Raw genomic sequence first — 27,212 nt, 5'->3', positions numbered from 1 at the left:
AACCATAGATTGGTGGAAGCCGGTGTGGCAGAAGGTTGGAATTAATGGTGCGTTTGGACAGGCCTTGGAAACTCATAAAGTCTGGAATTACCTTGGAAGACATACAAGGAAGTTGCTCTCAAGTGCCTGACACCAGTGACCGTATATACAGTTGTATGCCCTAGTCACTGGACCAATGATAATGAGAGATGTCACTGGTCCGTCTCATCAAATATACACAGATCAGGCAGAATATTATGTCCACCTCCTTGTTTCTACGCTCATTGTCCATTTTATCAGCTCCACTTACTATATAGGAGCACTTTGTAGCTCTACAGTTACAGACTGTAGTCCATCTGTTTCTCTGCATACTTTGTTAGCCCCCTTTTGCCCTGTTCTTCAGTGGTCAGGACCCCCATGGACCCTCACAGAGCAGGTACTATTTGGGTGGTGGATCATTCTCAGCACTGCAGTAACACTGATGTGGTGGTGGTGTTAGTGCGTGATGCGCTGGTCTGAGTGGATCAGACACAGCAGTGCTGCTGGAGTTTTTAAACACCTCAGTGTCACTGCTGGACTGAGAATAGTCCACCAACCAAAAATATCCAGCCAACAGCGTCCTGTGGGCAGCGTCCTGTGACCACTGATGAAGGACTAGAGGATGACCAACACAAACTCTGCAGCAGCAGATGAGCTATCGTCTCTGACTTTACATCTACAAGGTGGACTGACAAGGTAGGGGTTTCTAATAGAGTGGACAGTGAGTGGACACTGTGTTTAAAAACTCCAGAAGCACTGCTGTGTCTGATCCACTCGTACCAGCACAACACACACTAACACACCACCACCACGTCAGTGTTACTGCAGTGCTGAGAAAGATCCACCACCCAAATAGTACCTGCTCTGTGAGGGTCCATGGGGGTCCTGACCACTGAAGAACAGGGCAAAAGGGGGCTAACAAAGTATGCAGAGAAACAGATGGACTACAGTCTGTAACTGTAGAACTACAAAGTGCACCTATATAGTAAGTGGAGCTGATAAAATGGACAATGAGCGTAGAAACAAGGAGGTGGTCATAATATCTTGCCTGATCGGTGTATCTATAGTTCACAAGATAAATTGGCTGGAGACCGCCGAACTGTTGGTAGTGACACATTGGTTTCCGACTTGAGTTGATAAGGATCATCCAAACGCACCACAGACCTGATCTCCATGCAGATCTACTTTGAAGATCATTCCGTAACCTTTCAGCACATACAAACATGTCTTCTCATTTTCATTTGCTTAAACAGTCTTTGTTATCTGTAGGGTCGCAAGCGGAGAAGACTGAAGAAAGGTAGCATCGTGTTTATGACCCAAAACCAAAGGAAAAGAAGCAGGAGCCTGGCTAAAAAGGAAGGTTCTCATCGTCTGTAAGGACGTCCTTGACCACCACACCAAAGCTCCTCAATCTGTTTTCTTGTAGACACTGTTGAATCCAAAACGCAGAAGGCAGCTACAGTCAAGTCTTGATTTAGACTTAAACACAAAGCGGACACAAAGTTGATAAGTCATATTCTCATAGGCCTACACTATGGTGGTCCTGCTAATCTATCTTTTCATAATATAATAAATTCTGTAAAGTGGTGAAAGACGTGATAACAGGGTACGAAACGTCATTAACAGCTGTAATGCTAAGCAGCAAGATCAGATATGCAGCAATAACTGGTTTTCCTACAGGCAGCACCGTTTGGAAAGAAGCAGCCACATATGTAAAATTAGCGCAACATATGTAAAAAGATGTTTACCACTTTAGCCTAAATATGCAGCACTGTTTGTATTGAGTATTTATAACAGTGTATTAGCCTAATATGAAGCAGGATGTAAAATGAAATAATTAAAGCAGCACTATGTACGTTTGAGGGATTTGGCGCCCTCTCTGGTGAAAACATGTAACTGCAAAAGAAAATTTTTGTGAGGTCATTTGTTCTGCGCAGCCCTGGAGAGGTTTAATCTGTGAACCGGGCACATTTTTCAGAATCATCCACCACATTTAATAAGAGGGTTTCAATAGTACACTCTGAAAAAAGATGGTTGTTCAAGGGTTCTTTAGTAAAGAAAATGGTTCTTTATAGAACCATGAACACCTAAAGAAGCCTTTGCATTGTTGCAGGTTCTTTGCATCATGAAAGCGTTCTTCAGATTGATGGAGAATGTGTTGTACATGGTTCTATATAGAACCTTTGTGAAAATGGTTCTATATAGAACCATGAACACTCAACGAAGCCTTTGCCTTACTAAAGGGTTCTTTGCATCATTAAATATTTTTGAAAATGGTTCTATATAGCACCCTAAGTTTTCTTCTATTGTTACCGTGTCAAGCTTGTAACAATAAAAAAATACCCTTTGGGTGCTGTTTAGAACTGTTCTATATAGAACCGTCTATAGCACATTCATGCACATTTTCCATCAATCCCGAAGAACCCTTTAATCATGCAAAGGCTTCTATATAGTTCATGGTTCTATAAAGGACCATTTTCTTTACTAAAGAACCCTTGAAGAACCATCTTTTTTAAGAGTGTAAGTGAAAGTAAAGTTAGGAGAGTGTTTACATTATTAAATGGTTCTTCAGATTGATGGAGAATGTGTTGTAGCAGGTTCTATATAGCACTCAAAAGGGTTCTTCTATTGTTATGGTATCAAGCTTGCAACAATAGAAGAACCCTTGACAAAAAAGATTATATATAGAACCATCTACGACATGTTCTCCATCAGTCTGAAGAACCATTATCAATGAAAATAACACTCTCCTAACTTTCCTTTTACTTAAATGATGGTTCTTCAAGGGATCTTTAGTGAGGAAAATGGTTCTATGGTTCTAAATAGAACCATGAACACTCAAAGAACCCTTGGCATGATTAAAGGGTTCTGTGGCACATGCAAAGAGCCCTTTAATCATGCAAAGTCTTCTTTTTTGTTTTCACAGTTCTATATAGAACCATTTTCTTTACTAAAGAACCCTTGAACAACCATCGGCAGGATGTAACTGCTGCACCATTTAAGGTGGAACAGGAAAATTTGAACAAGATGCTAGCAAACCTAAAAAGATGGTTCTTCAAGGGTTCTTTAGTGAAGAAAATGGTTCTATATAGAACTATGAACACTCAAAGAACCCTTGGTATGATTAAAGGGCTCTGTAGCACATTCGTGCACATTTCCCATCAATCCGAAGAACGCTTTCATGATGCGAAGAGCCCTTTATCATGCAAAGGCTTCTTTTTTTGTGTTCATGGTTCTATATAGAACCATTTTCTTTACTAAAGAACCCTTGAACCACCATCTTTTTAACAGTGTAGGCGAAGGTAAAGTTAGAAGAGTGTTATTTTAAGATTTATAGCGTCGACATTCCTGAAATGGACTGGAAACCAAACTTCTAGTCTACCATGCGACGGCCACTATGCTGTCACTACACTCCCATTTTAGCGACGTAGCATGTTCAATCGTACATAGTGCAACTTTAATGGAATAATATATTTCATCACTTCCAACGTAACAGGGATGATACGAAAAGCACTGAGGCAAAATAAGTTTCTCCTCAAACACTTTCACAGTGAATGTTCCTATTGTACACATTTGTCTGTTTTAGCATTTGCTAGCTTATGTCTCTGCTAGAGTTCGTGGCTTCTCGCTTCTGCCCTCTGGTGGTATTGGCTCAACCTGGCAGATTTACTACAAGTGAATATGCAGGCATACAAGACAGTGATTTCACCTTGTTTCACCCTGAGTGAGGGGCATGCAGCTGCAAGGTGTCATGGTTCTTGCAACCAACAAGCACAATATTCTTGCAAAACTGTTTTTACAGAAGCTGATAGCTACTCAAGTATGTGTTATTCTGATTATTTCCTGTGCAAATTACACCACAGACACATTAAAGAAAGAAAGAGGGTGCACTTGCGAATACTAGCTAATGAATTTTCTCTAACAGCCTCAAGCGCTTTCATCGGATGCCAGCAGTCAAACTAACACATTAAACTTTGGCTTACACTTTCACTTTAGGCCCTGCTGCCTAATTTTTCCCCTTAATCTAAAAACACAGTCGATCAGCCAAGACATGTTTGTTTATTGAAGTTTACTGCAATGGAGCTACAAGGCTAATGTAGCTAACAAGTAACTGAAGCTTGTGGCTGACAGTTTAGCTAAGCCAGGGGTCGGCAACGCAAACGTTAAGGAGAGCCATTTTGTCCTTTCAACGAAAATCAAACCAACTTGGGAGTCACAAAATTTTATGTCCATTTTTAACGTTTTCCCATCTTGACTGTAAATATGTCTCAGTATGTGCTAATGTGCTAGTATAGGCTAAAAAATATAATAAAACACAGACTTTCTTGGCTCTGCTTTAAGCTTTAGCTCAGCTATAGCTGCATTTCTCACATCTCTGGCAGTAAAATGTCTCTTAACGTTCGATTTTTTACGAGACTGAAGTCACTTCTCATTAACCAGCTTGTCACTCGAAATTTTCGCATTCCACCTTAATTGGCGCCTGAGGTGGCGGGATGTAACTGCTGCACCTTTCAAGGTGGAACGGGAAAATTCGAACGAGAAGCGACTTCAGCTTCATGACTTTTTAGTGTTTCTCGTTGCAGATTAAACGTATCAGGAAACCAGCTGGAGTGATTATAAACACAAATAAGTCCATTCATCTCCAAATTATCGATGTTCGTCTTAAATCTTTCTCTTTACCTTTTTGTTAGCTATTAGCTAGGCGAGATTGTTGTCTGCGTTGCTATGGTGACCAGTCTTCATCCCAATCTTCAGGGCTGAATGTTTGTGAATTAGCAGTTCTACATTAACTCCAGCGTTTAAGACCATTTATTGTAAACTGTGTTGAACGATCAGCAGAGCTTTATTTTACTGTAAAGGAGGATTATTTTATTTTTACCTACAAATATAATTCTGCTGTAGAGCCGCAGCAGGACAGTAAAAGAGCCGCATGCATCTCCGGAGCCACATGTTGCCGACCCCTGAGCTGACCGGTTGCTATGGTATCTTTAGTGGTATCCAGGTGGTTGCTAAGGTGTTGCTAACTCATCACTATGGTATTTCTGCTGGTTGCTAAGGGTGTTTGTAGGTAGTTGCTATGATATCCCAGGTAGCTGCTTGTTGCTAGGCAGTTGCTATGGATGCTAGGATGTTGCTAGTGACCTTCGGTCATGTTGACATAAGAAGGCTGCTCAAACTTTCTGGCCGCATAGGTCCACCATTATGCCTGATCATCCATTCCCAATTAGATCTCGAAAACACCGGGACCAGTTAGCGGACAAAAATCCAGTAGAGAAATAATAATAAGGAGAATAATATATCGTCAGATTAAAACAGTGTCACAGCCACGGAAAAGCAATCTTCTAACACTCAACATGTCTTAGCTGATCGACTACATCTGGGATAAGACGAAAACTCGTATTTGATCTTTGGGCGATCCCTTGCTTTAAATAAACTTCCCTTCCCACCACAAGTTCTTTGTAGGCCATCAGAAACATCTGGAACTTCCAGATTCCGCGGGCGTCCCTTTGCCTACATGTTCTGTCAGGTGTCCAACCATTTCCAACCCTTTCTTCATCCATCCATCGCTCTGTCCCTCGTTCCGCTAGGCCTCCAGGAGCGTGTGCCAGCGGCAGACTTGCTGGTTGTTGCTCTCCTTCATGTCCTGCCAGTGCAGCGCCTCCTCCTCACCACTGCTGTTCTGGCCCAGCGCCAGCCAGCCAATCATCTCCTTGCGCTTCATGTTGCGGCGGTTGTAGACTGCAACCATGAGGGTGACATCGGACAGCTGGAAGAGCGCCACCTGGAAGACGAAGGTCTCCTTGAAGACGGGGTTGGGCTGCCCACGCCGCACCGATGTCTTACAGCGAGAGATCTCTTGACCCATGGAGTTCAGCAGGGTCAGTTTGCCGTATGTATCTATGAGGCAGAAGAAGAGAGAGAACTTGTACAGTACAGTGCATAAGTCTTAGGCACCTAAGCAAACTGTTTAAAACCATTTATCTGGACAATAACTTTGTTTTTTATGACATTAGAATAAATGCAGTAAAAAGTAGCAATAAGTTGTTTTTTTTTTTAATCTTTTGAGCTAGTTAGAAGAGCAGAAGTTTGGTTCTGTATTTCCTTGACGCCCCAGCCATCACATGGATTTGTTAAAGTCCATCACCAGCACGCCTAATTAACCATAATGAAGCATTGATTGAGCCGTCATCAGCAGAAGGTCTACAGGCCTGTCACTACACTTCTGAATCTTCATCATGATGATCTCCATGGACAATCCACACTGCATCCATGCCTCAAACGGACTCACTCTGATCTGAAGTTAGACTGCAAATAGATTGACATCTTGTACATCTTCTATCCATAACTTGTATAGTCTGGAATATATATATATATATATATATATATATATATATATATATATATTATATATGACTTGTATACCTGGCATCAAATAAAAATGGGCATATATTTAACAATACAATACAATTTCTCAATTTCAACATTTGATATGTTGTCTTTGTACTATTTTCCTTCAAAAATACGGTTTACGTCATTTGCAGATCATTGCATTCTATTTTTATTTACATCATGCAAAGCGTCCCAACTTTTTTGGAAATGGAGTTGTAAATTTATATAAATTTTTTTTTTTTTGTATATTAAAGTTCTACAAGGGGGCTACGCAACCTAAGATTTTCACTCACCTTCGCACCTGTGTAAATGTGATGTGACAATAAACGTGATTTGATTTGATTTGTATTTCTTCTCATACTGGTCTCACACTTACTGCCCGTACACTTTCTAAAAGCTTTTCAATTAATGTCCTCATATGGTTAAAATCCCTGTATGTATTTACACACTTGAGATAATCACTACATGCTGTCATGCAAAAAGCTTTATTAGAAATTAACCAACAAAGAATTTCTGGCCTGTTAACAGATAATTAACACACTGGGGCTGAGTACAGTCCTTCCCCAAGTTCTTCCTTAACGCGCTTGCAAACATCAGATTCATCTGCTTGGGGAGGCATTCTGAAGCACAACCCACACTATAAAATGTTGTTCTGCACATTATATGCAATTACAAAATTCCACCAAGGGGGGTCTCCAAACCCCCAAATCTTACATAGCGTAGCTTTAAGTGTGTTCTCCGTAGAGGATGTGTTCATTTATACAACAAAAATCAACAAAACATGCATTTTGCCTTGAGGTGTACAAACTTCTGCATACAATGGTACCAGGGATATCTGCACTGAGTGGTAGGTGCTAGCTGCTAATGCTAGCTGCCTCATATTCTTCCAAAATGTAGAATTAGTTTTTTTTTAAATCACTAATGAGATCAGACGAATGGAAAATGTTTAGTCAAGTCAAGTCAAAATTTGTTTATATGGAGCTTTTTACAACAGGTATTGCCACAAAGCAGCTTTATGAAAGAAATCAGGGTCTGAGCCCCCAAGAGCATCGCCAAAGGTGGCAGTGGCAAGGAAAAACTCCCTAAGAGCAAGAGGAAGATACCTTGAGAGGAACCAAGACTCAAAAGGGGAACACATTTTCCAAAATGAATAGAGGATCTTACAATTAATTTTTAAATATTGAATATAAAGAAAAGGAAGCAATAAATCAGCCTATCATTGGACAGATCAACCAATGATAACCAGTCACTACTGTTAGAGGCCTAACAGAGTAGCAATGAGAAATAGATCTGTGGAAATCAGTCACTGTTACCAGTGAAAACCAGTGACTGCTTTTAAGAGCGTATCACAGTGAAACGCTATGAACGTCAATAATTACTAGGCCTACAATGATGGTCTGTTAGTATGAATATGATAAGAGCTCAGAGTATTGTGAGGCAGGGGAAGCAATGTCTGTAATTAAGGTTTATTTTGTTTCCCGCTTGCTGTACCTCAGCTGAATGTTTGTCTCCTCCTGAAGCCACGACCAGCATCAGAGCGCAAGCAAAAACCCTGATAATTACCAAGTAGTACTGACACAAAAACTACTACAGTCTACCGTCTAATGTGTTTCTCATACAGCTCCCTCAGTGACAGAGTGTGTGGCCTCTTCTCTCTTCTATCAATTCACACTCTTATATTTGTATTGATGAGTGTGTGGGTGTGTGTGTACATTCATTTCCTCGGTGGTAACTCATTGATTCTCAATATAAGCACAAAGAGAAAAAAGCTCTCAGACTCTGTGATCGATTACACGTCCCGTTATGTGCTGTCTCAGGTGTGACCAGTGTGAGATGTGATACTTTATTCATTAATGACCTATTCTCGCGTTTCGTGTGCTATCACCATGTATAGTCATCGCCATTTTGAGGACCAAATCAGGGAGTGACTGCGCTGAGCGATGCCTTTAATTAGCTGTGCTTTGTGAATGATTCACCTGCGAGACATGACAGAAGCTGAAACGATGAGAGACACACAGACCTTTAATTCAGTGTTTTGCCTCCAGGCTTGGAGCCGCTGCACTGTATAGTTTAGTGTTTCTCTGCTGTTCACACCTCGTTCAGCTCAAGAAGGGATTAATTAGCTAATAATATCAGGTATTTTAACCAGGGAAACCACAGTTATGCAGTGCAGGGGTTTCAGGACAGGAGCTGAACTCTGAACTAACTGCACCAGCAAACTTACAAAATCATGTCTGTCGAAACACGACGTCATTTTCTGACCCACGACATTCAGTATGATATTTAACATTTATGTTTCTCCGTTAAAACGTCATTTAAATCTCCAGAAACAGAGAGTAAAGTTATACCGGCTGTCTGCAGCTCCGTTAGGGGGGCGACTGTTTATCTCTCAGCTGTTAACATCAGCTAAAGTTATCTAAAGGCCAGCATTGTTCACATCTGGATTAATTAGCTGATGTCGTTACCCTCCTATGATGACAGAGCTTTTCCTCCTCTTTATGCAACACCATGGGATCCTTTACCCACCCTGACATGAAGAGCCGGTGGGCTTCTGTGCTTTTAAATGCTGTGAGAGACTCTCCAGAATAGGAGGAGATAAATATAAATGTCAGGAAAACATGAATTTGGTAGCTTTTCCGCCAGTTTAAGTGGGACCAGGAGTTCCGGGGGAAACTGTATAAGGATCGCAGCCTATTTTATCAACTTTGTCGAGGTAAAGTTTTTTCTCTTCCAAAGTAAGGAGAGGAATTTTAGCCATCTTTCACCTCTAGTTACGTTCGTGCGGAGCAGCGAAGCCAGAATTTCGGTCCCAAATATGGCGGCCGCAACAAAAAATGAATGTGACTGAAACCCTAGGATGCACTGTACCTTGACAAACTTGTTAAAACCAACACATGTTTATGTGTTTTATGCAATATTTCAAGATTTTTGGGGGGACAAACAGTTGAATGATAAATTTCTATGTCGTTATGTGCCCCGTTATGCGAGTGTTATGCATGTTGCTTTGACCCATCTTGTCTCAAGAGTATCAGTGTCTTAAAAATCTTCAGCAAAATATAGACATCAAGTGTTAACGTAACATGTATAGCAGGTGGACAGCTCGGTGGATAACACCACTGCTCTGCACAGGACGTCGATGTTTAACACCACGTTCAGGCGAAAGTACAAAACTACTAACTGCTGCTCTTGATAAAAGTAGATGTACTGAGAGACCAATGGGGAGAGGATCATGTACCTACTTTAGTACTCATCTTTGTCTTTGAGTTCATCCAGTGAAATACAGAACTTTATTTTTAAATAGATCAATTTATCTGTATTTAGTTGTTACTGCAGTAAACACTTTGAATCTGTTGGCAATAATCTGTTTGCTCTCACTGCCTTCAAAAAGGCTGTTTAGTTCAAATCACAGGTTTTGTGAATGAAAAAGTCACTCAATAAAGACATTTCAGAAAGAAAGCATGAATATTTAGATACATATCGTTTATCGCCAAAAGGAAAAAAATCAAGGTATTAATTGTTAACCGTATCGCTCAGCCCTAATCTGGATTAATTTTTTAAACAGCTTCCTACAAATGATTAGAAATCTGAGAATTTGAAGACATAGTGTTATACTCAAATCATTTTGCACATCATCTGCAAGAAAATTGGTTTTATATTATTGAAAACATTCCAAATTTTGGAACGATAGCATGCATGTGGACTCACATGTGGGGCTCATAGTCAGTGACCATGTTGGGGGTTAGGTGCCTTGCTCAAGCGCGCTTCAATCATGTACTGTCGGCTCAGGGGATCAAACCGGTGACCTTCCGATCACATGACTGGTTCCCTAACCTCCAGCCCATCACTGCCCCCTAGTAGCAATAATAGTAGTGGTAGTGTTATGAGTGTTACCTGGGGGCCGGTTGAGTGCCAGGTTGCGGAAGTGGCTCCCTTTAATGACCTCGACAGAAAGGCGGCCAGTAGTGGCGTTGTAGGCCAAACCCAGCAACAGCTCAGGAACTCCACCATGAGACAGAGACTGACTGGAGGAAGCACTATCACTCTGAGCACTCAGAGACACCTGAGAGTCTATAGCCTAGAAAGAGAGAGAGAGAGAGAGAGAGAGTGAGAGACAGACCATGACATAGTTCCACTCACTGACCACTTTATTAGAAAGTCTTTCATTGTAGCTCCACTTTGCTGGTGTACAGTTAGAGACTGTAGCCCATCTGAGATGCAGTTTTTGTTAGCCGTCCTCTAACCCTTCATCAATGGTCGTGTTCTGACCACAGAGCCACTCTCAACCTACTCTCAACCTAGCAGTGGCACTGACGTGTAAAAATCAGCAACAACACTGTGCTTTCAGCCAACTTTCATATTCTCTTGACTTTTCTGTTAGTTTTACAAGCATGTTGTTAAACAGTGAAGCTGCTTTACTGCCGAGTTGCTTAGAGGCTTTGATTTCTGCAACTACGACATAAAAGTAGACCAATTTCTGGTTGCTGTAGTTGTCCCTGCAGCAGGCAATGCTTAAAGAACCTAACATCTGGTCAACAGCGGTGCTGTGGTCAGAAACTGACCAATGAGGAACAGGGCAGATGGGGGCTGATTAACTGTGGACAACAGATAAGTGGAGCTCATGAAGGGGACAGAGTACGAGTACAAATACCACTATTTCATTATTGACATTTATTATCACCTTTTGGTGTTTCCAATAAAGTGGACACCTACCCTCAGGTTGCTGCGAGGTTCAAGCACTAGTGTGGCCTCCATCTGTCCTGTGTCAGTGCTGAGTTTGCTGAGCCTGTAGATGGTCTCCCCCATCATTCTGTCTCTGTTCATCTTGCCTAGCGCGTACAGACGGAAGCGCAGTGCAGACGACCTGAGCTCGGACGGCTCCAGCCGTGAGAACCGGAACGTTTCCCCAAATCGGGGCGCTGACCCTCGTTGCACTGCCGTCTTGTAGCGTTGACGTTTTCCAGGCAACAGGGCCACGTGCACCTGCCAGGAGTCCATGCCACTCCGGGCCTTGTCGGGAATGCCCTGGGCCATTACCACGGTAACCAGGAGCTTGAAGGTATCGGGGCGGTAGTCAAGGACGACGATGAGGTCGCCGCATTTGGAGATGGGGAGGCGGGGCGAGGCAGTGGCAGGACGGGACAGAGAACTTCTGCTGCCTGAACGCTCCTGCTGGTTTTCAAACAAACGTGCTCTTTTAGTTTGGTGCACATTGATGGTTGAAATATCTATTTTCTTACAAACAAATAAACACAAACTGAAACATGCAATCATCACCTTCCTACTCTGTCACACCTCTCCATCCTGGCCTCTGCTATAATACACACATTTCTCAGCCAGGACACTGGATACATGGCAATTCATTAATATTAATGTAACTGTTAAACCGTATACACTGATCAGGCAGAACATTATGACCACCTCCTTGTTTCTATGCTCATTGACCATTTTATCAGCTCCACTTACTATATAGGTGCACTTTGTAGTTCTACAGTTACAGACTGTAGTCCATCTGTTTCTCTGATACTTTGTTAGCCCCCTTTTACCCTGTTCTTTAGTGGTCAGGACCCCCATGGACCCTGACAGAGCAGGTACTATTTGGGTGGTGGATCATTCTCAGCACTGCAGTAACACTGATGTGGTGCTGCTGTGTTAGTGTGTGTTGCACTGGTCTGAGTGGATCAGAGTTTTTAAACACCTCAGTGTCACTGCTGGACTTAGAATAGTCCACCAACCAAAAATATCCAGCCAACAGCGTCCTGTGGGCAGCGTCCTGTGACCACTGATGAAGGACTAGCGGATGACCAACACAAATTATGCTGACGCACATGTGCTGCTGTCTCTGACTTTACATCTACAAGGTGGACTGACAAGGTAATAGAGTGGACAGTGAGTGGACACAGTGTTTAAAAACTCCAGCACTGCTGTGTCTGATCCACTCAGACCAGCGCAACACACACTAACACACCACCACCACGTCAGTGTTACTGCAGTGCTGAGAATGATGCACCCCAAACAGTACCTGCTCTGTGAGGGTCCATGGGGGTCCTGACCACTGAAGAACAGGGTAAAAGGGGGCTAACAAAGTATGCAGAGAAACAGATGGACTACAGTCTGTAACTGTAGAACTACAAAGTGCACCTATATAGTAAGTGGAGCTGATAAAATGGACAATGAGTGTAGAAACAAGGAGGTGGTCATAATGTTATGCCTGATTGGTGTAACTATTTTTTACCCAGACCAGCGGCGATCAGGCAGAGCAGTTAGGTTAGAAGTGAAAGTGAAATATAAAGGTTCTGTAAGCCTAGTCTTGGACTACACAGTATTTTATATGGAGATTTTCCATAGAGAAAAAGTATAGTCCATGATTATATAGAATTCAATCATTGAGATGTAAACATTCAGAGTGGTTTGATGTGAAATTGTTCACTGTAGAGAAACTTACCAACCAGAATTTCTTTTTCAGTGCTGCTGATAGGAACCAGGGGTCACAAATACAGGAACACAAATACACCAAACCAAAATATTGTAATGCTGATGGTAAAGTAGACATAGTTTTCTTTTGTACTATGTTGCCTTACAACGTCCTCCAACATGAATGGACTGTTCAAAATTTGCCTTAGGCCAAAAGCTTTTAGCAGAACTACTGTAAAACAACGCATCAGGCATCAGGCGATGAGTTTGTACTCATTTCCTGTGTTATTGTTTTGTGAGGAGCTTTTAGAGGCATTAAACTCTTCAGACGTCTAGTGAACCATTCTGACTCTTTCTCTAAAACAGCTCAATTCAGATCAAACCGCTCTGAACGACTTTTGTTTATGTCTCAACCATTTAATTATACAGAACTTTAGAAGAAGCAGTTTAATTCTTCTTCTAAACTCTGCTCAGGAAACCCTGCATGTCCGGATGCCTGTTCTTTCAACATTTCTTCTGAATTCAATATATTATTAATAGGGAATTTGGTGCAGTAACAGCTTCTACTCTTCTGAAAAGGCTTTACTCTAGATGATGGAACATTGCTGTGAGAATATGATTGAATTAAGCCAGCATTAGTGAGGTCAGCACTGATCACAAACAGCACTCATCCCAAAGGTATTCAATGAAGCTTCATTACTCCAACTGATCCCAGTGGTGTTCAGTAGAGCTTCATTACTCCAGCTGATCCAGTGGTGTTCAGTAGTGCGTCATCACTCCAGCTGATCCCAGTGGTGTTCAGTAGTGCTTCATTACTCCAGCTGATCCCAGTGGTGTTCAGTAGTGCGTCACCACTCCAGCAGATCCCAGTGGTGTTCAGTAGTGTGTCATCACTCCAGCTGATCCCAGTGGTGTTCAACAGAGCTTCATCACTCCAGCTGATCCCAGTGGTGTTCAGTAGTGCGTCATCACTCCAGCTGATCCCAGTGGTGTTCAACAGAGCTTCATCACTCCAGCTGATCCCAGTGGTGTTCAGTAGTGCTTCATCACTCCAGCTGATCCCAGTGGTGTTCAACAGAGCTTCATCACTCCAACTGATCCCAGTGGTGTTCCAAAAGTGCTTCATCACTCCAGCTGATCCCAGTGGTGTTCAGTAGTGCTTCATTACTCCAGCTGATCCCAGCGGTGTTCAGCAGTGCTTCATTACTCCAGCTGATTCCAGTGGTGTTCAGTAGTGCTTCATTACTCCAGCTGATCCCAGTGGTGTTCAGTAGTGCTGTCATCACTCCAACTGATCCCAGTGGTGTTCAGTAGTGCTTCATCACTCCAGCTGATCCAGTGGTGTTCAGTAGTGCTTCATCACTCCAGCAGATCCCAGTGGTGTTCAGTAGTGTGTCATCACTCCAGCTGATCCCAGTGGTGTTCAGTAGTGCTTCATCACTCCAGCTGATCCCAGTGGTGTTCAGTAGTGCTTCATCACTCCAACTGATCCCAGTGGTGTTCAATAGTGCTTCATCACTCCAACTCATCCCAGTGGTGTTCGATAGTGCTTCATCACTCCAGCTGATCCCAGTGGTGTTCAGTAGTGCTTCATTACTCCAGCTGATCCCAGTGGTGTTCAGTAGTGCTTCATCACTCCAGCTGATCCCAGCTGTGTTCAATAGTGCTGAATGACTCCAACTGATCCCAGTGGTGTTCAGTAGTGCTTCATTGCTCCAACTCATCCCAGTGGTGCTCCAAAAGTGCTTCATCACTCCAACTCATCCCAGTGGTGTTCGATAGTGTTTCATCACTCCAGCTGATCCCAGCTGTGTTCAATAGTGCTTCATTACTCCAACTCATCCCAGTGATGTTCGATAGTGTTTCATCACTCCAGCTGATCCCAGTGGGGTTCAGTAGTGCTTCATCACTCCATCTGATCCCAGTTGTGTTTAATAGTGCTTCATCACTCCAGCTGATCCCAGTGGTGTTCAATAGGGCTTCATTACTCCAACTGATTCCAGTGGTGGTAAATAGTGCTTCAACACTTCAATGATCCCAGTGGTGTTCAATAGTGCTTCAACACTTCAATGATCCCAGTTGTGTTCAACAGTGCTTTATCACTCCACTGATCCCAGTGGTGTTCAACAGGGCTTCATCACTCCAACTCATCCCAGTGTTGTTCATTAGAGCTTCATCATTTCAACTGATCCCAGTGGTGTCCATAGGGCTTTATCACTCCAATGATCCCAGTGGTGTTCAATAGTGCTTCAACACTTCAACTCATCCCGTGATGTTTACTGGAGCTTCAGCACTCCTACTCGTCCCAGAGGTGTTCAATGTTTGCATTATCACTCCAAAGGATTCACTGCTTCAAAGTCCAAAGTCATGGCTTTACACCTCTTTTGTGGACACTGATATTGGATGTGATCTTTGTGCGTGGCTACTTAATAGCTCGCTATTCGTCTGCCAGTGCTCTTTCTAGGGAAATTGTGACGCTGTGTGTCCACAATTGGACACCAATGTCAGCAATGAATCTACCTTAAATCCATTAATAAGAAAGGAGTGTCAGCAGCTTTGGACACATAATGTATGACTGCACAAACACATTCGCATATTCACTTCAGTACCTCAGGGCTCCAAGTGGAGGAGCTGTCTGTGGCCTCATTGTCGTAACCCTGGTTATCCATGGCCATGTCCATCTCCAGACTGGGCAGCGGAGTCTGGCGCCTCTCCTCTCTGTGAAGGGCCTCGGACCCGTTCCCTGTGTCCTGTGAGCACATGGACACCACGTCACCTCTCACGGACAGAGGATCAGTCAGAGGGTCACTGGGGGTCAGTTCCCGCTGGAGGAGGGTCCGGGACAGGGGATCCCTCCGCTGGGACCCTTCACGACTTTGGCAGGACAGAGGGTCCTGGAAGCTCTGCCTGCTCACCTGGTCAGCGTCTGTGGAAAGGCATGGATCGTAGATAACAGACACATAAAGTACAGTACAAAAAAATATCTATTTAAAAGATCTGAATTTCTTGTTTTCAGCAATATGAAGGTAATTACATTTGCTAGAATGGTTGAAAGCCCCCCGGCATTGCCCCAATTCTCTTAAGTGATGCAGCACCACCAAATACTTAAAGGCATAGCTATGGATAAGAGGTGTCTACCAGGGGCCTGAACCCCATGTCCCACCATTCCAGTAAAAATGCAAAGTTCATAATTTCAGAGATGTTATTGGTCAAACTGCTGACCTGTGCATACAAAGGCCCTATCCTTTTGTCCTCAGACTGTCCAAGTGCTCTCTTGGTCCACATGTATAATAGTGTTTTTAACTGTCTCAATAAAAAAGTATTAATAATAATAATAATAATAATTGTGCTTTATTTAGCCATTCATCATGATCCATTTCAGCCATGCTATGATCAACTCAGTCATACCCTGGGAACAGAGCTTGTGGATCAGCAGTAATCCATGAGCTCAGCATAGAGCATGGTGACCTTATGGTCATGTGCGGTTGCTCCAGAGCATCCTATTCTATTGGTCAAGCTGTAAGTGTGCAATTGAATGCCTGTATTAGCAGCCTGGCACCAAATGGGCCCAAGGTTTACTACACAATTCTATAATCTAGAATAGCTTAGCCAGTTTGCCCAGAAGTGTCATAAGCCTGGGAATTTAAGGGGTTAAACATATCACAGCAACAACGACGCACTGTACAGTATCATACAATACGCTGGACATTGCGAATATGAGTCACAGAACATGCAGTAAGCCAACGTGCAACTTTACTAACGTTATGGATTATTGCATGCAATATTTCTAGAAAACCAAGGCCTGCAGTGACACTTCCTGAACATCTTGAACGCAAACGCATTAAAAAAGCTGCACAATTTAGTCATTACATAAACGTGTATAAATGCGGTCCGTGAGTAAACAGGCTGAATGAGAGCCAGTGCCAAGGCTGTGTTTTTCTATGAATGGAAGAATAAAATGTTCCATTTCATCATAGTGGAAGTGCTCTGTTGACATGGCAACCGAAGATGTGTTTCGCCATGGAAACAGAACATGGCAACAGTGACGAAAATCCTGAGAAATTAAATTCTCAGAATCTCGGGCTGCGTCTCAAATTGACTTCCTTGTTCCTTATGTGGTAAACTAACCTGGGATTCAGTCACCAGTGTGTGCCCTAACTGAGCGAATGCTTCCTCAGATCACTCAGCGTTCATATAAGCTAAATTTGTAGTGCTTACACAAAGTATGAAAGTATTTAATGAATTTTCAGATTATTGTTGTTTTTAACTGTTGAACTATGAAATATGCCAACACTGTTTGGTTAGCTAGGTTCAATATTAATGTGACACTTGCTTTTTTTTCACTTGCTTTGGTCCTTAGGCAGAAATTCAGGGTATGTGGAATTAGGGATGTTAAGGCCAGTGCATGCTGTATAGCATGTAGCAGATTGAATGGAAAGCACAGCTATACTGCACAAAATGCCTATAAACATTAAGCTTACATTCATTTTTACATATTACATTGTATAGATTTAATGAAATAAAACCTTCAACACCATTTATGAACTAATCCCCCCTAAACTCATCAAAAAGATGCAAGGTGAAAAAGACTAGCCTAGCAACGTTAGGTCAGGCAACAGACAATTAGCGTTTGTCAGTTTGTCTTAAATCTGTTCTTGGCCTACATTAGATTTTGCTTCTTCTGGATTAAACTTACTGTAGTAATGGCAAAATGCTGAACGGTGCACAGAGAAATCGAGCTGGTTTCCATACATCAATGTTAGTGTGTGTACTTTAATCATAAACAGCGGTGTGGTGGCCTTTTGTTGTATAACTCAAGGGGACTCATTTGTTTTACTCTGGGTAAGATAAGGGCCAAAAAGTGAGCATGTATATGTATATCATTTCCAGCCAACACTGGCAAACGTACCACTCAGAAAATGACCACTCATCCTACCTCGAGTAAAGCTTTTGAAAAATGAGTAAGAGGCACTGGCTACAGATATATATTTGCTCCCTGCTGGACAATAACTCCATTAGGCCATTCTACTCCAAAGAACTGAGCAATTAAACTGGTACAGACTCTAAGGGTCTTAGGTCAATTGCTAAAACATGAGCGAATCCTGAATATGCTGAGCATCCAAATTAGAGTATTGAACTGATACTGAGTGCCTTTACATGCACTCAATAATCTGAGCATAATCGGATTTCTGCAGTTCTGATTATTCAAAAGGTCATGTAAACAGCACACTCCGATTCCGAGATCAGAGTAAGGTTTAGAAATCCATTTATGAAATCCAATAAAGAGAGGCTGGATTTTAGCTCAGTAATCAGATTTCTCAGTGCATCTAAACTCTTACTCTGATTTCTTTCGGATTTCTCAGTCTGTGCATGTGCAGAACAGACTGCTGTACTGGAAATAAGCGAGCAGCGTTGCACTTTTGGAGCGACGCTTATACCGATTACATGCTTGACGAAACGAAGGAGTTTTACATTATGTTTACGTCACGTCTTCGTCTGTGAGTTTATTGGCCGGTTAGAAAGTACAAATCTGATTACTGCCTGACTCATGTAGACCTGGAGTTTCCCCATTATCTGATTATCCAAGTGCATGTAAACGTGTTGATCTGACTACTGACAAAATACGATTTTCTGCAGTTATCGGATTATTGAGTGTATATACAACATACTGTAAAACATACTAAACACATTAGAATAGTTGTAAGCCCCTTTAAAGGAATACTCCAGCATGTGGTCAACAACCACAGCCAATAAAGTCCCTGTCATTTATTAACCCCATAAATTCCGAGATGTATTACATCCCAAGATCTGCTGTTGAAGTACTTCATGGAAAACAATGACTAGCTGAGTTATTCTTAAAATATAAGAGGGAGAAATGGGAGCCCCCTCCAGATTACGGCCAATTACAGAAACGGGAAGGTTGCTGATTGGGTTCTGTTATATGTCGAGTCAACGGCCTTTCTGTTGTTTTCTAAGAAGAGTGAAATGAGTTGAAAGTATTGCCTGAATTTACCACATGTACAGATGGAGCAGAGTGAAGGTTGAAAAACACTCAAGATTCAATACTGTGATATTGCTATAGATCCCCACACAAAAGCTAATGCCAGTCCATTTCATCAGTGGCATTCATGCAATTACTGTACCCATTTGTCCTTCAATCACATACAGAATGAAAGCTATAATCTGCTGTAGCTGTATTTCAATGACTTTAGATTGTACAGCTCCCTCTGGTACACTGTAGTGCTCCTGACTGATTGAATGACAGCAATCAGGTGCAGAGGCAGCAAAGTAACCACCAGTCATGATACTCTCAGTGCCATGCCTCACTTGCAGTATGGCCTATTCAAAGTTTCTGGTTTGTGCCAACATTAGCTTTGGATCATCGTTCCAGAAGTTTTATCCATCCTGCACCTGGAGGATATCTGGCAAACATCTTTCATGGATTCATAGAGGCCTAAGGCGTCCTCTTTTCTGCTGTGGACCACATCTGTGCAATCTGACGGGTTCTCAGAGAGGTCCTTCAGCATTTTTTGGTTTGGTTGTGGGCTGAGTTTGGTGATCAGATTACAAGATGATAGAAATACGGTATACTTTTTTCTGCTGTGGGACGTTATTTCATCTAAATTTATAAAGTTCAGTCTGACCACAGATTAGCACTGTGTAAACTGCTTCGTAAGCCCTTTCAGTGCCAGAGGAATCAACAGTCCCTCTCCTCGGGGCCTCTGAGAGCTCTTTTGATCCATTGCCTCTCACAAGCTCACAATCCATCTTCTCATTTTTATGTAAAACTGGCCCTTTCAAAGTGCTCTCACATAACTGGCTCATCGGTTTGCATCTGTTTTAATGCAGCTTGTGCTCATCTTCTGCAGTTTAGCAAAGCTACAGGCAGGGCTGTGCAGTGTGATACTATTGTTGCAAATGCTAAAAGAGAATAATTCTGTGCAAACAAAATGGATGTGTATGTGCGCTGATTTGGCTGCTAAAAAAAAGCCTAAAGACCTCTTTGGATTCAGAAGCTAAGGCACCCCTGCTGTAATAATCTTTAGCTAATAACCTTTTTAAAATTAACTGATTAAAACAAAAACACATACTAAATAACATGGATTCTTAACTTTAAGTAATAAACTATTTTGCTCCCCATTTTGAAATTTATGACTCCAAACATATGTGGATTCATGTTCTCCTGCTGGTGTGGGTTTCCTCCTTCTCAATAATGCATTTGAAAAAATATTGATACTAACACCCCAATCAGACAGGAATACCAGCTCTTTTTCTCCTTTTCTTTAATAATTAAACCGTTTTACTGCAGGCTAAAAACTCAACAGTATCTGTTTATTTAGATGAAATCACAATGACAACACGTTAATATGGCTGTATCAGAGTTAGTACAGCACAGGAGCTGCTCTGCAACTAACAACAAACTTCAGTACATTATTATTTTAAACATAGTTTAGAATGATACAGAAAGTGAGGATGCTTCAAGTTTTATTGCTTTTATGGATGATGAAGCACTCATTTGGAAATATCGACAAGTGTTTGAAGTTTATAAAATCCTGGCTCTACAAATCAGAGAAAAAAAGCACTATACTACAGGACCAACAAAATTGTCTTGTCTTGTGAAATAGCAAAGAACTAAGGGATTTCGTCATCCACTGTACATCATATCATTAAAAGATTCAGCGAATCTCTGTATGCAAGAGACAACGCCGAAAATCAATATTGGCTGGCCGTGATCTTCAGACTCTCAGGCGGCACTGCATTAAAACAGACAAGATTCTGCAGTGGAAGTCACGGCATGGGCTCAGAAAATCTACTGAAAACCACTGTATGTGAGCACAGTTCATCACTGCATTTACAAATGCAAGTTAAAACTCTACCATTCAAAGAAGAAACCATATATAAACAAGAACCAGAAACGCCGCCACCTTCTCTGGGCCAGAGCTCATTTAAGATGGACTTAAGTGAAGTGAAAAAGTGTCCTCTGGTCCGACGAATCAAAATTTGAAATTCTTTTTGGAAATCATGTAAACTGTCCTCCGGGCTAAAGACCACTCAGCTTGTAATCAGTGCACAGTTCAAAAGCCAGTATTCATGATGGTATAGGGGAGGATTAGTGTATATGGCATGGGTGATGTGCACATCTGTGAAGGCACCATTAATGCTGAATGATATATACATGTTTTAGCAACATATGCTGCCATCCAGATGACGTCTTATTCAGGGAAGGCCTTGATTATTTCAGCAAGACAATGACAAACCACATTCTGCATGTATTAAAACAGCATGGCTCCAAAGCAAAAAAGTCCGGGTGCCAAACTGGCCTGTCTGCAGTCCAGATCTGTCACCACTGAGAACATGTGGCGCATTATGAAATGAAAAATACAACAAAAGAGACCCTGAACTGTTGAGCAGCTGAAATCCTGTATCAAACAAAAATGGAAAACATTTCACTTTCTAAACTACAGCAGTGTCTCCTCAGGTCCCAAATGCTTACAGAGTGTTGTTAAAAGAAGAGGTGATGAAACACAGTGGTAAACAGGCCCCTGTCCCAACTTTTTTGAAATGTGTTGCTGGCATTAAATTCAAAACAGGCATATATTTTTCAAAAAACAATTTAATTTCTCAGTTTCAACATTTCATATGTTGTCTTTGTACTATTTTCAGTTAAATATGGGGTTTAATGATTTGCACATCATTGCATTCTGTTTTTATTCACGTTTTGCACAGGGCCCCAAATTTTTTCTTACATAATACCATAATATGAACCCACATCTCAACATTGCATGTGTGTGAGTGTGCATATACCTTCGAAGTCTGAAGGCTCGGTGCTGCCCTCTTCCTGGTCTGGCAGGAGTCGTTTGAATTTGTGGTGTCGCCCAGGTGTGCTTTGGGCCTCAGCCTCCGCGACTCCAGAGCGGAAGCTCTGTGATCGAGAGACGGAGATTTCGAAGCGCTTCACGATCTCGTCCTCACTGTCCGAGGAGCTGGTCACCTCACCATCATCTCCGTAACTGTTTACTACACAAACACAGGGGAAAGGTCCGGGCAGAGGTCAAATTGAGGGATCTGAGGTCACTGAACGTCTATGAGGAAATGAGGTAACAGGCTGATGGGGGTAATAAAAGAGAAAGGAGAACAGGTAGAGGAGAGGAAGAAAGGAGAGTGAGAAAAAAGAGAGAAATCCAGAAAAATAAAACGTAAAAATATTGTAATTACACTGAAAAACAAATGCGTTACATTTATACTTGATTCAAATGTGTCCATCATTTCCACAAGAACAAAATATATCAATTCAGTCTTGCCTTTCAGTTTACTTACTTTTCACCACAACTGCCTCGATATAAAATATTTGAAATAATGTACACATGTGAAGTAAATTCAAGTAAATTAAGTGCATTACTTTTTCCATTTCATTGCCTACATACACACACAAAAACAAACAAATCAAAGCAGCTCTGCATTGAGCAGCAGTGGTCGCCATGGTTACTCGTTCCTCACACTCAAGTGTTTTTCGCCCGCGTCCTTCTCTTTTTACCGCACAAATGTTCGGTTGCCGCGGCAACCCTGCCCTGCGCTCAGTGGCTGAGCAGCCTGTTGACTGATTGGTGAAAGTGCCACCTTCATTTTCTTTTAACCAGCTTCCTCAAGTGGCTTTTAACAAGTGGGGCCAAGCCATGCACTCCAAACCGGCCACATAACATGGTTTGTTCACAAAATTATTCACAATCTAAAAGCAAACATCTAATTTCACCAAAACCACATCTGAAATGCAAGTCTACATAGCGCTGTGTAGCACATCTGAGACACTAATCTGCCCTGTAGCATGTTTAGGGTGTCATTATTTTCATGTTTCCATTAGAATTAGAGAAACGGTTTGGTCAAAAGTCCAATTTCTACAAATTTACCTTCAAATATAGAGACATGTTTGGCGTCCAAACAGTAACAGCAGCTATCATGATTCCTGAATTTTGTCTGTACTTTTATCCGACTTTATACATAACTGTATATGATGCAGTGTCAGAAACCACTTAAACAAGTCTATTAGTGATTCCTGGGTTGATATCACAGTGCAAAAGATGTAATGGTCTAACAGCTGTTCTGGGACTGATTTGGGTGGGTGATTTACAGACCCACTTGAGGATTTCCTAATGGGATTTAACCCTTGTGTGGTGTTGGGGTCTGTGGGACACATTTTCAATGTTTACCAAAAGATATTATATAACGATATTATTATTATTTCAGCCTCAGATTCTTGGCCTTTGCTTATTTTCTGTGAAGAACATATAAAATAACCCATTTTCAAGCTGAAGTCACTTCTCCTGTTCCACCTTAAATTCTGCCTGAGGCGGCAGAATGTAAATGCGGCACCATTTAAGGTGGAACGGGAAAATTAGAAAGAGAAGCTGAAATCAAGATGCATCGATAATCGTTTTATAATCGCATCGCAGCCCTCGGAATCATAGTCGAATCGAATCGTGAGGTCCTTAGTGTTCAGCTACACGGTGAAATTGTTATATTTTACAGTAAGTCACCATAAACCACACTGACACGTCTGTGAAACCCTACTGACGATGGATGGTGATGTATTAACAGAAAAGTTTTGAGTGACTATTTCATTCTAGCTCTTGAATTAGCACTGTTAGCTCCAGAAGAAGCAAAATGTGGACACCAAACACATCCTGGCTGATCGAGTATATCTGGGGTCAGTGGAGTTTTTGTAAATTTGACATTTCACAGAATTATTCTGTTACAGTGGGAAAAAAGAACAGCAATGCCCTCATTATAAGTGCTTTACCAGGACACGCTCAGACACTGACACATATAGTTACACACATCATTCAAACTCATGCACACACACACACACACACACACATATACTCACACAAATTCACACAAACACACATGGACACAGACACATACGTCAAAAAGTGAGTCAAACAGAGTGACGTGAGGGTGTGCAAGTGTGCACGCATTCAAACAAGGGATGTTCCCTGAGATACATGAGATTATGTGTGTGTGTGTGTGTGTGTGTGTGTGTGTGTGTGTGTGTGTGTGTGTTGTAGGGGACAGTGTGTGTGTTTGCTCTGTGAGTATTGAGCCGGCTGTTTGTTTTGTGAGGGTGGGTGTTCTCTCTGCATATCAGTTTACTCATTATAACCAGACCCACAGCAAAGTAAACACACACACACACACACACACACACACGTACACACAAACACACACGTACGTACAAATCCTGACTGCACAACAGGGACCATGTTAGCAGAATGTTAGCATGAGGCTAAGGTGTTGCTATATTGTACTACAGACCGCTGAGGTGCTGTCATCTTACAGTTTGCCATTAGCATGAACACTGAACCATTTTCCTCTATGGAAACAGTGATTGGTGTTTTTGAAAGTCTCCGCTGTCACACCCTGTAGTTAACTGACTAAAACTGACATGTTTTATCCTGCATACATTTCCCCCTCAAATGTGCTTGTTGTTTGAGTTATTAGGTTGTTAAGTAATAAACTACACTTATGCTACTAGTAAGCTAACTCTCCTGTTAGCCAATACTCAAGCACTGACTTGACATCATAAGACTCCAGGTTCAGTCAGTTACAGAGAACCATTTACACTGCAGATTCATACTGGATTAAAATCGCTCCACAATTATTACTGTCAGACTGTAAAACTACACACTGCAGATTCATACTGGATTAAATTCAGTGCACAGCTATTACTGTGAGGCTGTCTAATATACACACAACATTAATTCATACTGGATTAGTAGCCATGTATATAACAGAACCTCCACAGTTAAAACTAATCCAACAGAGCTTATTAGTCCTGTCTTCTTGGTTATAAGTCCTTTCAGATTCTGTTTGCCATTGGCTGTTTGCACATTTTTTTTAAGTCGCTCTGAATAAGAGCGCCTCCCAAATGACACAATGTAAATGTTATCAGCAAACCGGTGCGTGTATGTGTGACGGGTGTGCATTGGCCCGAATGATATTTCAAACATACACAACCACTCATTAAATCTTAAATCCCCAAAACGAGAAAATAGGCCAGAACAGTTGACACTGATCTCCCAACCATAAAACCATTCCAGCTCTCAGCCGAAGAAGCGCACGAGCTTTAGCTGCCTCAAAAACAAGAGCACACAGCGGAAACATTCAGCTTTAGACAGAAAGGAAAGTGCAACCCACAGGAAGAGGGATTTAAAGTGATAGTTCAGAACAGAATCATACGTACACAAATTCCCTCCTTACCCAAATGCAGTAATCAGCCATGTTTGCTTCTTTAGTTTTGCAATGGAGCTACAAGGCTAATGTAGCTAATGTAGCTAACAGGTAATGGAAGCTTATAGCCCACAAATTAGCATCGTTAGCATTAAATCTCTAAACCATCACACTCAAACCGAGCGGAGTAGCTCAGTATCTCTAACAGACTAGCCTATATGGTTTCTGACACTGTATGACACACTGTTATTAAACATAGACAAAAGTATGTAGCAGAGCTATTAAAGCCTGAAAACTGTCCAAATTTTGTGTTTTTTTTTAATAAACGCGATACAGTCTCAGAAACCTTATAAGCAAGTTGATTAACCACACAAATACCCTTTGAAGAGAGGTATTTGCACAATGCTAATTGTTGAATATTAGCCCCCATTACTTGTTAGCTCACATAAGAGCACAGTTTTCCGTACACTTGCAACTTTTCCTATTTGTGTTATGAAACAACTTTCTTGTTATTTATCCACGATACATCTGAGACATTGGCATATAAACAGTTGGCAAGACCATCTAAGCTGAGTTTGGATATGAAATCTGTGTAAATAGTGACTACACGTCCCAGCACGACACGAAAATGGCAGGTGGGGAAAAAGAGGGATGCTAATGTGAATAGGGAGGGAAAGCTTTCACGGCCAGTGATACGGATTGTAGCATGTTTTAACATCGTAATTGACACTGCAGCGAATATTAAACAACAGATTATTACTATGAAACACAGTATGTTTAATACTGAGTTGTTAATCTAAGTTTACACCATCAGCAAAGTGACCTTCGTAGAGTCCTTGCAGCTCCATGGCCTCACACCACTGACTTACTTTACTAGGCTTTTTTCCATGGTCGCCTCATTCATTAAACATATTGTTTATAATAATTAATTTTTTTTAATGTATAATCAGTTAATGGCAATTTTTATCCATTAAATTTCATGAAACTTAAAATAAAATGCAGGAAACCACCGTACGGAAAACCGCTCCTTCTATGGAAGCTGGGGTACGGAATACTGACGGCACAAACTGATGACAGAGATGATGTTTTTTTTCAAAATGCATTTTGGTTGCTAGGCAGATTTTGCAGAGTCCAACCAATGATTACATCCTATATGTCTTCGGGTATTTCCGCAATACCTACTGAAACACGAGAAGTGCCGAAGTGCTGTACGGAACACTGCACTCTTACTTCACATTAGCCTTGTAGATCTAAACTAAAGAAGCAACATTCAGACACCAAACATGATCAGCCGCATTTAGGATAACAGGAAAAATGTGCAAATGAGATTTTCTGCCAAAACTGCTGCTTTAAGGCCTAACAAGCCGCTGACCGAGTTCTCACCAGTGCTGCAGCGGTGTGAACTTGAATCACCTCTCTTACTTTCCAGCTCTTCTGCCTCCTCACTGATGGGCGTCAGACGCTCCAAACGGCCAGCCTCAGACCCAATGTCCAGGCCTCGCAAGGCCAGCTGGGTGTGGAGGGCCTGAAGCCTCTCCTCAGGCTCCATGGAGGATGCATCCAGGTGCGATCCGCTTTCTGCTGTGACCTCCCCACTATCCGGCCCTTGGCTGGAGGTCGGTTTGGGGCCAAGGCTTAGAAAAGAGTCTTTTATTGCATCTGAGAGTTGAGAGAACCAGGCAGAAATCGCAGTAGCTCCTGATGGAGAGGAGTCTGCCATCTTGGCTGATACTGGATAACCAAAGAACTGGGTTGCTGCATCAACTGAGTAAATGTCTTAGCCACTTTCAGTGCAAGTGGAAACACAGTGGAATGTAGTGTCCAATTAATACCTCCCGGAAAAAAGACGGTGCACTTAACAGTTGCATGTAGCTAAATGTAGCGGGAAAGGGTGGAGCCAGTAGACTAAGCTTCTTTTTGAGATTTCAAAAGGGAAGTTAGATGTATGTGTTTCTACATTTCTGTTATGCTATTTGTAACATCCAGCTAAACATTTGATACCAGGCATATGGGTTAAAACTAACTTTAGCTAGTTAATGCTAGCTAACTTCGACCCTGGAGCAATACTCGTCTCACACACCTGCGCTAGCAACTATTTAGCTATTTAGTCAACAGTTATTCTGTCATTTTGCTCTGAGTTCAATAGACGTCACATAATTCTTTGAATG

At 41.8% G+C, this 27,212-nt stretch overlaps 1 protein-coding gene across 1 annotated transcript; it reads right to left on the bottom strand.

The window, feature by feature from the left end:
* Positions 1-4,891: 4,891 nt before the first annotated feature.
* On the bottom strand, positions 4,892-26,933 carry syt16 (synaptotagmin XVI). Its single transcript, XM_036575135.1, has 7 exons — positions 26,633-26,933; positions 26,428-26,581; positions 21,625-21,837; positions 15,429-15,745; positions 11,119-11,577; positions 10,300-10,483; positions 4,892-5,916 (listed from the first exon to the last, which is right to left on the bottom strand). Exons 1-7 carry the CDS (start codon positions 26,762-26,764, stop codon positions 5,603-5,605), a joined length of 1,773 nt encoding a protein of 590 aa, XP_036431028.1. The 5' UTR covers positions 26,765-26,933; the 3' UTR covers positions 4,892-5,602.
* Between the last annotated feature and the right edge of the window lie 279 nt (positions 26,934-27,212).

This window comes from Colossoma macropomum, unplaced genomic scaffold (assembly GCF_904425465.1).
Source record: "Colossoma macropomum unplaced genomic scaffold, Colossoma_macropomum, whole genome shotgun sequence".
NCBI lineage: Eukaryota > Metazoa > Chordata > Actinopteri > Characiformes > Serrasalmidae > Colossoma > Colossoma macropomum.
The sequence above is the reverse complement of the archived record's forward strand: the minus strand, read 5'-3'. Positions and strand labels throughout refer to the sequence as shown.

Coding starts and splice junctions, on each gene's coding strand:
- syt16 (XM_036575135.1), bottom strand. CDS start 26,764: ATGGCAGACTCCTCTCCATCAGGAGCTACTGCGATTTCTGCCTGGTTC. Junction 15,746..21,624: donor CGAGCCTTCAGACTTCGAAG/GTATATGCACAC, acceptor GCCTTTCCACAG/ACGCTGACCAGGTGAGCAGG. Junction 5,917..10,299: donor GGCACTCAACCGGCCCCCAG/GTAACACTCATA, acceptor TCTGCCTCATAG/ATACATACGGCAAACTGACC.